Genomic DNA, 12541 nt, shown 5'->3' with positions numbered 1-12541 from the left:
CTCCAGTGCTGTGGAGGCCAAGCTCTGACCTGGGTTGTGTGCATCAGGAGCTTACCGGTGTGAGCTGACTCCAGGGTTATTGCTGGGGCTGGGTCCAGTCTGCACCATGAACCCACTGCTCCTGGAGACCATTTTCCCCCTTTTGTTGCCCATGTTGCTTTATCATTGTTGTGGTTATTATTATTGTTGTTGTTGCTGTCGTCCGATAGGACAGGGAGAAATGGAGAGAGATGGGGAAGACAGTCGCCTGTGAAGTGACTGTCCTGCAGGTGGGGAGCCGGTGGCTCTGACCGGGATCCTTCCACTGGTCCTTGCGCTTTGTGCCATGTGCGCTTAACCCACTGCGTTACCGCCCGACTCCCAATTTTCCAATTCTTAGTTTTGTTTTTTTTTTTAAGATTTTATTTATTTATTCATGATAAAGATAGGAGGAAAGAGAGAAAGAACCAGACATCATGCTGGTACATGTGCTGCCAGGGATTGAACTCAGGACCCCATCCTTAAGAGTCCAGTGCTTTATCCACTGCGTCACATCCTGGACCACCAATTCTTAGTCTTTAACTGACTTAAGTTCTACTGTCTCTCCTCCCTTGATTAATTTAAGATAATGTCAATAAATTTAATGATGCACTTGTAGTAATTTACATTATTTCTGTAGGTCAGATATTTGACACACCTAAAATAAAGCTACTAGGATTCTCTTACTAAAACACAAGGTATAAAAGAAACTATTAATACTTGATTCAAGGAGATTTGTGACTGCAGGAATAATCGTACATGTGCAAAGTCTTTAAAACAGCCCCCCTCATAGTGGCAAAGCCAATGGAAGAGGAAGGAGACAGCAGAATAATGCTAGAAATGGCTGTGAACTACGTAATGTCCAAATAATGTAAGCAATAAATTCCACAAGCAAAAAGTTGTGCTGCCACTCTTGGGAGGATACAAGGGAGCTGCATGGATGCAGAATTGTGCTCTGGGAGGTGGCACAGTAATAAAGTGGTGTGCTCAAGCATGAGGCCACAAGTTTGATCGCATGTATTAGAGTAATGTCTGATTTTCTCTCTCTCTCTTTAAGGTTATATTTCTGGGGCCAGGTGGTGGCATGCCTTGTGAAGTGCTCACAGTATAGTGTTCAAGGACCTTGGTTCAAGCCCCTGATCCCCACCTGCAGGGGGAAAGCTTCATGAGTGGTAAAGCAGGGCTACAGGTGTCTCTGTCTCTCTCTCCCTATCTTCCCCTCCCCCCTCAATTTCTCTCTGTCTATTCAATAAATAAATAAAAATTTTAAAAAAGATTGCTTTTTTTTTTTTTTTTTGAGATTTTATTAATGAGAAAGATAGGAGGAGAGAGAGATGTGCTGCCAAGGATTGAACTCATGACCACATACTTTAGAGTTCAGGGCTTTATCCACTGCACCACCTTCTAGACCACTCTAGTTCTCCCCCTTTCCCTCTACACCTCCAATCTCCCTCATTAATTAATATATAATGCAGGTGTCTTTGTCTCTCTCCTCTGTCTCCCCCTTCCTCAATTTCTGGATGTCCTTGTCCAATAGATAAAGATAATATTTTTTTAAAAAGATGGATATTAAATAGAAGAGGGCAGGGTGGGGAATGTTATCCATGTACAAACTATTGTATTTACTGTCGAATGTAAAACATTAATTCCCCAATAAAGAAATAAATTTAAAAAAAACACCTCAAAAAAAAAAAAAAGAGAAGAAGAGGGCAGGGTAGATAGCATAATGGTATGTAAAGAGACTCTCATACCTGAGGCTCTAAAGTCCCAGGTTCAATCCCCCACACCACCATAAGCCAGAGCTGAGCAGTGCTCTGGTAAAAATAAACAAAAAAAATAAAGTAAATAGAAGTAATAAATAGGTCTTAACCCTTACTCCTTACTGCTTGTCTGTATATAAGTCATTCAAATAAATTAGTTTTCTTCCTCTTGTCAGCTAGACAGGGTATGTGCTTACAGTAGTACTCAGACGACTCAGAGCCTAGGTGACTGATGAAACAGCAGTGTGAGGTCTGTACAGAGCAAATGATGTGCCCTGTGCCCTCCTACTCTTTTTTTTTTTTTAGCTTTTAAAAAAATATTTATTTATTTCTTTTTTGTTGCCCTTGTTTTATTGTTGTAGTTATTGTTATTGGTGTCATTGTTGTTGGATAGGACAGAGAGAAATGGAGAGGAGGGGAAGACAGAGAAGGGGAGAGAAAGTTAGACACCTGCAGACCTGCTTCACCGTTTGTGAAGCGACTCCCCTGCAGGTGGAGAACCGGGGCCATGAACCGGGATCCTTATGCCGGTCCTTGCTCTTGGCGCCACATGTGCTTAACCGCCACATGTGCCCAACTCCCATCTTTTTTTTTTTTTAAATGGATAGTTTCATTTTTCTTGGAACTATGCCAACCTGATGATTACCGTTTCTTAGAATTTGAACTTCTATAAAACTGACACATGAAAAACCATCCAGTTATTGAATTCATGTAGTAGGTTATGCATGGAACAAATTTAAAAATACTTAGCAACTTTTAAATTACTCTGATAAATCTGAGAACAATACTCAGTTTTATAAATTATGTAAGGCTAGGAACATCTCTCTATTTTCTGGTTGTGAACTTGCTTTATTTTCCTGGTCTGACAGTTTACTACTCTCTTTGTTGTGGGAGCTCTCTCACTGTGGTGGATGATAGTAACTGATGTCGAAAAGAAAGCCAGCCAGTGTAAAGCTCGTGTGTTTTATGTATGATACACACTGTATAACAGAGATCCATCATATCAGTAGGTTGTGTGGTGTGGAGGATGGAGAACCTAAACTCTAGCAGATACTCACGTAGTCATTGTTTATGAGGCTGAACACTACAGTGTGCTGGGAACTATGTTCAGCTCTCAGGATAGCACAGTGAATAGCACAGTAATGACACCTGCTACCTTTGAATTTACATTCCAAAAAGTGTGCTGAATTCATGTAAACCAGCGAAAATTTTAAATTTAATTTTTTTAATTTCTTTATTGGGGGATTAATGTTTTACAGTCAACAGTAAATACAATACTTTTACATGCATAACATTTCCCAGTTTCCCATATAACAATACAAACCCCACTAGGTCCTCTGTCATCCTTTTTGGACCTATACTCTCCCCCCACCCACCCCAGAGTCTTTTACTTTGGTGTAGCATGCCAATTCCAGTTCAGGTTCTACTTGTGTTTTCTCTTCTGATCTTGTTTTTCAACTTCTGCCTGAGAGTGAGATCATCTCATATTCATCCTTCTGTTTCTGACTTATTTCACTTAACATGATTTCTTCAAGCTTCATCCAAGATGGGCTGAAAATGGTGCAGTCACCATTTTTAAAAATAGCTGAGTAGTATTCCATTGTGTATATATACACCACAACTTGCTCAGTCACTCATCTGTTGTTGGATACCTGGGTTGCTTCCAGGTTTTGACTATCACAAATTGTGCTGCTATGAACATAGGTATACACACATCTTTTTGGATGGGTGTGTTGGGTTCCTTAGGATATATCCCCAGGGGAGGAATTACAGGATCATAGGATAGATCCACTTCTAACCTTCTGGGAGTTCCAGACTGTTCTCCACAGGGGTTGGACCAATAAATTTAAATTTTTTAAAATTTCTATTTATTGGATAGTGACAGCTAGGAATTGAGAGGAAGGGGGAGATGGAGAGACAGAGACACCTACAGCCCTGCTTCACCACTCCTGAAGCTTTCCTCCTGCAGGTGGGAACTGGGGACTTGAACCAGGGTGCTTGCGCCACCACCCAGCCCCCCAGTAAATTTTTTAAGTATTTATTTATTCATTTATAATGAGAGAGATTCAGATCACCATTCTGATACCTGCAATACCAGGGACCCTCATACTTTTTTTTTTTCAATAGAGCACTGTTCAGCTGTTTTATGGTAGTGCAGGGGATTGAACCTGGGACTTTGGAGCCTCAGACTTGAGAGTCTCTTTGCATAATCATTATGCTATCTATCCCTGCCTATAAACCAGTAAAATAATGGCCCACATTGAATCAGTTAAGCAGCGGCCAGGTGGTGGCACATCTGGTTGAATGCACATATTATAATACACAAGGACCCATTAAGTCCCAGATCCCCACCTGCAAGAGAGCAGCTTCACCAGCAGTGAAGCAGTGCTATAGATGTCTTTCTCCCTCTCTATACTTTCCCCATATCTTTGTCCCCACCTATACCCCATCTCAAATTTCTCTGTTGTCCCTATCCAAAATAAATAAGTAAATATAAAGAGAGAGGATTGTATATATAAATAATTTAGTCATTTTAAGCTCTATTTGTGGTATGATGCATAAGTATAAATGTATGTTGTAGGTGCACAGTATAAAAAGGAAGTAGTAGTATCTGACCTTTTATTTTTCTCTTTGTTCTTTGTAGATAAGATGCTCCAAGTCACGTGCAGTTCTCTTCAAAAGAAAAGTCACTAGTGCTCTGCTCTTGCCATAATACCAAACCTTCTTGATTTATGCTTTGGTGCTGCCAATGCTGGAAGTCTTGCACACAGTTTCCAGGAATACCTTCCCCCCCACCCCCATTTGGGTGATTCTCTGTGGATAGAAAAAGATTTGAGTCTTAAATAATCATCTTATTTTAAAGCTATTTTGCAATAGTCTGAACTGCTTAAGAAATTGGGCCACATAACCAATGAGCCACACAGCCAGTTCTTGTCAGGAGCTGGTTGAAAACTGTGCTGTGCATGTAGCGGGGATGGCACAAGAAGATAGCCATCGTGGTCAAGTGCCATCTACCTTTTATCATGGTGCCAACCAGGAACTTGACCTGTCCACCAAAGTATACAAACGAGAATCAGGAAGTCCTTATTCTGTGTTAGTGGACACCAAGATGAGCAAACCACATCTCCATGAAACAGAAGAACAACCATATTTCAGGGAGACGAGAGCAGTGTCTGACGTGCACACTGTTAAGGAAGACCGGGAGAATTCTGATGACACAGAAGAGGAGGAGGAAGAGGAGGAAGTCTCTTACAAAAGGGAGCAGATCATAGTGGAGGTAAACCTTAATAATCAAACATTAAATGTCTCTAAAGGGGAAAAGGGTGTCTCTTCTCAGTCCAAAGAGACTCCTGTTTTAAAGACAAGCAGTGAGGAGGAAGAGGAAGAGAGTGAGGAAGATACCACAGATGACAGCAACGACTATGGAGAGAATGAAAGGCAGAAGAAAAAGGAGGAGGTAGTGGAGAAAGTCAGCGTCACACAAAGGAGAACCAGGAGAGCTGCCTCAGTTGCTGCAGCTGCCACTTCCCCCACTCCCAGGACGACCAGAGGCCGTAGGAAGAGTGTAGAGCCACCTAAACGTAAGAAGCGGCCCACAAAGGAGCCCAAAGCACCAGTCCAGAAAGCTAAGTGTGAAGAGAAAGAGACTCTGACCTGTGAGAAGTGCCCCAGGGTGTTTAATACTCGCTGGTACCTAGAGAAGCACATGAACGTTACTCATAGGCGCATGCAGATTTGTGATAAATGTGGCAAGAAGTTTGTCCTGGAAAGTGAGCTATCCCTTCACCAGCAAACAGACTGTGAAAAAAATATTCAGGTAGGTTTCATCACCAAGAGGGCAAACTTTCCAGGATAGAACCTGGCTGTTCAGACTCACCTGGTATCTGCCCAAAAGAATAAGTACAATTGTGGCTGAAGGGACAGATTTCACCAACTTACCTTTTTAAAAAGGTCCTGCTAGGTCTTAACATTTTATTTCAAAAGCATTATGTTTAACTGACGCTGGACTAGTGGGAACCCAGGTACATTGGAAAGGGATCTGTTATAGGTGATTGCCCAGGAAGTTAAGCCAGCAATGCCTTTCCACTGAGATCCACTGTGGTAGAACACATAACATAATTCATTCTGGCATCTTCTCTGTCAAAGCGGGGGACATTGAATAAAGGTCAGGAGTAGAGAGAGATTCTTTCATTAAAAATATGCCAGATTCTAGTGCAGCTGATGGGAACAAAAACCGTAATGACTCAGACCGGAGGACATGGAAGATCTCCAGGAGTGAGTTTGTTTTTACCAGTGGAGAAATGACAGCACTAAATTGTCAAGAGGCTGAGCCCGTGGGAATATGCAAACATTAACAGAGGCTGAGCTGGTTGGAAATGTTGCTCACCTTGCAATAGGGTCACGCTATGCTACTGTACAGTTAAGGTAACAGCACAAGGTATTCACAGGCTGGTGGCTTGAGAGGACTGTATTGTGGTGGGTTACCTGAGCGGCAAGTTGTATTTTGTCGAGTGAATTATATCATGGTGTGTTATATTGGCTTGCACATATGAATACATATTAACGGTGTTCATAAAAGGTAAGTCTGTTTATGTGTTCATAAGATCTTTAAAATATTAGTTTAAACATATTTAAGCAAATCTTTTAAAAGATGAAGTTGTTTTGTTGTGGTTTCTTGGATTGCTGTTTATTTTTCTCTTTTCCTCTTGCTTTTAATGAACAACTAAGATGATTGCTTTATTTTAAGGAGACCTTATACAGTATATGTTACATTTGCTAAAAATTCACTGCCTTTCGATTCATCAGTTGTGGCTTGCTTTTCAGCATGGTGGGTAAATAAGAGAAGACTGAGTCATGGTGCTCATGCCCAGCTGTAACTACCAGTGTCCTTCCTTGCTTGGTTATGAACCGGATGTAGCCGTTCAGGTGTGATCCAGTGCTGCACCCTAGGGGCCAGACTTAAATTCTGTCATGATTCATTGCTGGAAAAGTGGTTCTTGACCTCTGTGTAGTTTCATTACACTTAAATCTACTTTACCAAGTTAACAACAACAACAAAGCATTTGGTTTTTAGTATTTGAAATTATTAACATTATAAAAACATCTAATAAGCGAGATACTGAGGGAAATATACATAGAGAAAGCTCAGTTTTGGCTTAAGGTGGTGCCAGGGATAGAGCCTGGGACTTCAGAGCCTCAGGCATGAAAGGTTTCTTTTGTTTGTTTGTTTTGTGTTTTGCTTTTTACCAGAGTGCTACTCATTTTTGGCTTATGGTAGTACTAGGGATTGAACCTGAGACTTCAGAGTCTCAGGCATGAAAGCCTTTTGCATAACCATTATGCTGTTTTCCCCAGCCCTAAAATAAAACATTTAATGAAGCCTCTTTGTGACTTTCCTTACTATTCTTCACTGTAATATGTTTAAACAAGTTAGGTTTTTATGGATTTCGCTCTTTACATTCCAAAAGAATGCTGTGCTTCTCTCCCCCCCCCCCCATAAATTCTAATAATTCTGACAGCATAGTAACAAATAGAAACTAAAGTCCAGGCCTATAAAATGGCTTATGGGTGGGGAATTGGGCAGTAGCGCAGAGGTTAAGCGCACGTGGTGCAAAGCGCAAGGACCGGCATAAGGATCCAGATTCGAGCCCCCAGCTCCCCACCTGCAGGGGAGTTGCTTCACAGGCAGTGAAGCAGGTCTGCAGGTGTTAAAAAAAAAAAAGGCTAATGGGAATATTCTTTTCTCAAACAATATCCACTAAGAGGTTTATCTTTCTTCTTCTCTTTCTCCTCCTCCTCTCACCAGGGCTTTGTACCTACATAATTCCCAGTGGACTCTTACTTTCCTTTTATACTGAGGGTGATAAATAGAGAGGGAGAGAGAGATGAGAAAGAAGATACACTAGCACTGACTGCTCTACCACTTGTGAAACCTCCTCGTTACATAATACTCCTATGCAGTGACTTCGCTCATATACAAGGCCCTGAGTCCATTGATAAAAGCAGCAAATTCTTTGATATTAGTAGGATTTTGCATTTTTTCACCAGATTTTTTTTTTTTTTTTCACCAGAGCACTGCTTGTCCGTTTTATGGTGGTGCAGGAGATTGAGCCTGGGACTTTGGAGCCTCAGGCATGAGTCTCTTTGCATAACCATTATGTTATTTACTCTGTCCTTTTTCCTTCTTTTTTTTTTTTTTAACCATTGTTTCCACACTCCCAAAGTGTCTCTAAAAGATGCATCTTGAAAAATAGAATTATAGGTATTGGTGTTGGACTCTGGACTCTGTTGGAGTTGCAGCTTGGTGCCATGAGACTTAAAGCACGCTCACTTCATCTGCCAGTAGGCAGGTACGGCATTCTGCAAGTCCCTACAAATAAAGATTATTTCTATTTATCCTGCTTAGTGTGTTTCCTGTAACAAATCATTCAAGAAACTCTGGTCCCTTCATGAACATATCAAGATTGTTCATGGATATGCAGAAAAGAAATTTTCCTGTGAAATTTGTGAAAAGAAGTTCTATACCATGGCTCATGTACGGAAACACATGGTTGGTAAGTTTTTCCTGCTTCTCTCCTCTCACCTGTAATTTTCCTTTGTTCTTTGAGTGTTTTACGCTCTAGTTTGGGCAGAGTATGAGGAATGACCTTACTATAATCAGTTTTGACTTGTTCAAACTAAATGCAGCATGTCTTCAGTAAGCACAACTAAATTGAATGGTGTAGTCTTCCACACCCAGGTTTCTTTTCAACATTGTTATTATTTTTTCCCTTGAGTACATTGCTATTAAAACCTCACAAATTAGGGTGTGAAAAATTAAGATGGCAAAATAATCTCATGGTAGGTAGGACATTTTTCTAGTTTTGATATTTGAGTATAAGTATATTCTGTATTTCAGCACACACAAAAGACATGCCATTTACATGTGAAACCTGTGGAAAATCATTCAAACGCAGTATGTCACTCAAGGTGCACTCCTTGCAGCATTCTGGAGAAAAGCCCTTCAGATGTGAGGTAAGAAAAGTGCAGCCAGGGGCCAGGTGGTGGCACACTTGGTTAAGCACTCGCAAGGACCCAGGTTCAAACCCCTTGTCCCATCTGCAAAGGGAAAGCTTCACAAGTGGTGAAGCAGGGCTGCAGGTGTCCTTCCTCTCTCGCGCTCTCTCCCTTTTTCTCTCTCTCCTTCTCTTGCTTCCCCCCTCAGTTTTCTCTCTATCTCTACCCAATAATAAATAAATTAAAATAAATTAAAAAAACACACAGCCCATTAGGTCCAGCCTAGGAACTGTGTCTTATATACTGAGATGTCAGAAAGTAATGACACACTTTTGTGTAGAAAAACATAGAAAATACGTCACAACTTCTGACAAACTAGTATATAGTGAGATAGGGAGAGATGCGTGTGATGTGATACCAAGTGTAAGCTGCACTCAACAGAACCTGCGTATCTTTACTCTGAATATTGTGTATGATCTCTCTGCTATCTAGAAAACCCACATTTTAAATTATTGATTTATTTATGAGCAGAAGAGAGAACCAGAACATTATTCTGGCACATGTAGTACCCAGGGATCCACTCAGGACTTCTTGCTTGCAAGTCTAGCACTTTATCCACTACACCATGTCCCAAGCCATGAAATGGTATTTTAAATACACTGTTAACTCTGTCAGACTTGGTTAAATTTAGAAGTAACATGAGTTATTTTCTTTTACTCAATAACTCAGAGATTGGACATGCTTCTGTGATATTTATATTTGAGATTTCCCCCTATTAATAACCCAACTGTAGAAATACAGCAGAGCCAAATAGTTGACACAAACAGGTTTTGCATATGGAAAAAAAAGGGGTGCACCTGATCTAGAGACTATCTAGGGTCAGCTCAAATAAAACTACTCTGCCTCCAGATCCTACCTGTAGGGGGAAAGCTTTGTAAGTGGGGAAGCAGTGCTGCAGGTGTCTCTATCTCTCTCTTTATCACCCCCCTCCCCTCTCAATTTCTGGCTGTCTCTGTCCAATAAATAATGATAATTTAAAATATATTTATTCCCTTTTGTTGCCCTTGTTGTTTTGTTGTTGTAGTTATCATTGTTGTTATCATTGTTGGAGAGGACAGAAAGAAATGGAGAGAGGAGGGAAAGACAGAGAGAAAGATAGACACCTGCAGACCTGCTTCACTCCTTACTCTGGTCCTTGCACTTTGCGCCATCTATGCTTAACCCACTGCGCTACCGCCCAACTCCCCCCCCCCAAAAAAAAATTTTTTTTTAATCTTCACTATGGGCCAGCAAAAAAGCTCACCTGGAAGGGTGCCTGCTTTACCATATATGTGATGGGGGGGGTCACTGTGGGGAGCTTCTATGCTTTCTTCCCCCCCTAAATAAATGATTATTTTTTAAATTATGTTTATTTATTTATTGGATAGAGACAGGCAGAAATCAAGAAGGAAGGGAATGATAGGAAGAAAGAGAGACACCTGCAACACTGCTTCACCACTTGTAAAGCTTCCCTACTGCAGATGGGGACTAGGGGATTGAACCTGGGTCTTTGCACATTGGAACATGTGCACTCAACCAGGTACATCTCACCGTCTCTATCTCTCACTTTGTACTTAAAAATCACAGCAATAAGAAAAACACTTCCCCTCCACTGTATCTTTTGCAGAACTGTGATGAAAGGTTTCAGTACAAGTACCAGCTCCGCTCCCACATGAGCATCCACATTGGGCATAAGCAGTTCATGTGCCAGTGGTGTGGCAAAGATTTCAACATGAAGCAGTACTTCGATGAACACATGAAAACACACACTGGTAAGAATTTCTTGGGAGAAATACAAGTATGTTTCAATTACTGACTGATGATCATTTGTGAGTCAGTTTTTAAAAACCTAAACACAAATTTTTATTCTAGGTAAAAATTCCATATATATATTAATATACATGTAATATATTTGTATATATTACATAGTTATACTACTTAAAGTCAGGTTTTTCATAATACTTTATTTATTTGCTAGATCACCTCTGGCTTAATGGTGGTGTGGGGAATTGAACCTGGGACTTTAGAGCCTCTGACATGAGAGTCTCTTTGCATAGCCATTATGCTATCTGTCTACCCTCCACCCTTTCATAGTACTTTATATGAGTAGTGTCTTTTAACTTTGGGATCCTGAAAGATAATGGATCCTTTGAGGAAGAGGAGATCTTGAGATTATATGAAACTGGCTTATATGCCTATGTGTATAGCCTGTCTGTCTAAGGAAGAGAGGAACCTTTTATTGATTGAATTCAGTTTATCAGAATTTAATACTTTTCAGGAGCATATCAATTACATGAGGTTCAATTATTTTATAACCACTTTTTGCTTTCAGCATTATATTCTTCATAACATAGAATTGAATCTTGTAAGCACTTGATTATCCGGCTGGGCTGAGATAACATCTTCCTCTGTAAACACTATCATTACTTTCTTAGTCTTAACCTGACCTTCTGGAAAAAGCAGTCTTTGCAAAAAAATTGAACAGTATGAAAAGTCTTGCAAGTTTCTAAATAAAATGTAATAATAGGATTCTAGATTCTCTCAGTCTGTGGAGTAGCAGACTTAGAGTAGCAAGAGGTTACCTTGCCTAGCCTAGCCTGCTATTAATTCATGGTAAGGACTTTCTGCCCATGGCGCTCTTTTGTTGCTACCGCACTCCAAAGAAAAATGTCTGCCTGATGGACTTATTTTCCATTCAAAGCAGAAAACTCTCTGATTCTTAAAAAATCTATTTATTTATTTGTTTATTTAAGAAGAAAGACCAGAGCACTGCACCATGCTGTCATGTATGGTGCCTGGGGTAGAACCCAGAGAGACCCATGAATGCAAGTCCTTTGGTCTATTGCTAAATCACCTCCCAACCATAAACCCAAGACCCACCCCCCATTTTTTTCTTTTCTTTTTAATTTCTTTATTGGAGGATTAATGTTTTACAGTCGACAGTAAAATACAGTAGTTTGTACATGCATGACATTTCTCAGTTTTCCACATAACAATACAGCACCCCCACTGGGTCCTCTGTCATCCTTTTTGGACCTGTACTCTTCCCCCCCCCCCCCCAGAGTCTTACTTTGGTGCAATACACTACCACAATTTTACTTAATAAGAGAAGAAGAAGAAGAGAGAGAAACTGGTCAACCAGAGCATACTTTCACTCTGGTATATGTGATATCTGGGATGGAACCTGGAACCTCTCCTATATAAGTCCTATACTCAGCCTATTGAGCCATCTCCCTGGCCACACCCTCATATTTTTTATGAAAATTTATTAAAATCAAAAGTTCAGGGCAAGGAAAATAACAGACAGGTTGTGTACTAGATTTACATGCCTGAGGCTCTAGAGGCTCAATTATTATAGTGCCACCATATTGCTAGAGCTGATTAATACTCCTCCTTCCATCTCGCCCTCCCAATACAAAATTAAATAAATAGTGGCCCTATACACTAAGTAGAGCTTACATCCATGAGATTCTGAGTTCCATGCCCAACATGGATATACCAGAATGATACTGTTTCTCTCTCCTTTATCTGGTATTAGTAAAGAAATGAAAATTTTATTAATAAAAAATTATCTTTTGGGGGGCCCAGGTGGTGGTGTACCCAGTTAAGTGCACATAGTACTAAGGGCAAGGATCTGTACAAGGACCCAGGTTTGAGTCCCAGCTCCCCACCCGCAGCAGGTACACTTCACAAGCAGTGAAGCAGGACTGTAGGTGTCTATCTTTCTC

The 12541-nt window shown here is 40.5% G+C and overlaps 1 protein-coding gene across 1 annotated transcript in view; it reads left to right on the top strand.

Moving 5' to 3' along the window:
- Positions 1-12541, top strand: part of ZNF652 (zinc finger protein 652) — a 58526-nt gene that overhangs the window by 33412 nt on the left and 12573 nt on the right. The window contains exons 2-5 of the mRNA XM_007525632.3: positions 4423-5595; positions 8185-8332; positions 8677-8792; positions 10441-10585. Coding sequence (XP_007525694.1) covers positions 4690-5595; positions 8185-8332; positions 8677-8792; positions 10441-10585 — 1315 coding nt within the window. The 5' untranslated portion in view covers positions 4423-4689. The remainder of the gene's footprint in view (positions 1-4422; positions 5596-8184; positions 8333-8676; positions 8793-10440; positions 10586-12541) is intronic.

This window comes from Erinaceus europaeus, chromosome 12 (assembly GCF_950295315.1).
Source record: "Erinaceus europaeus chromosome 12, mEriEur2.1, whole genome shotgun sequence".
Lineage (NCBI taxonomy): Eukaryota > Metazoa > Chordata > Mammalia > Eulipotyphla > Erinaceidae > Erinaceus > Erinaceus europaeus.
Note: the sequence above shows the minus strand (reverse complement) of the source record. Positions and strands in the feature narration are given on the sequence as shown.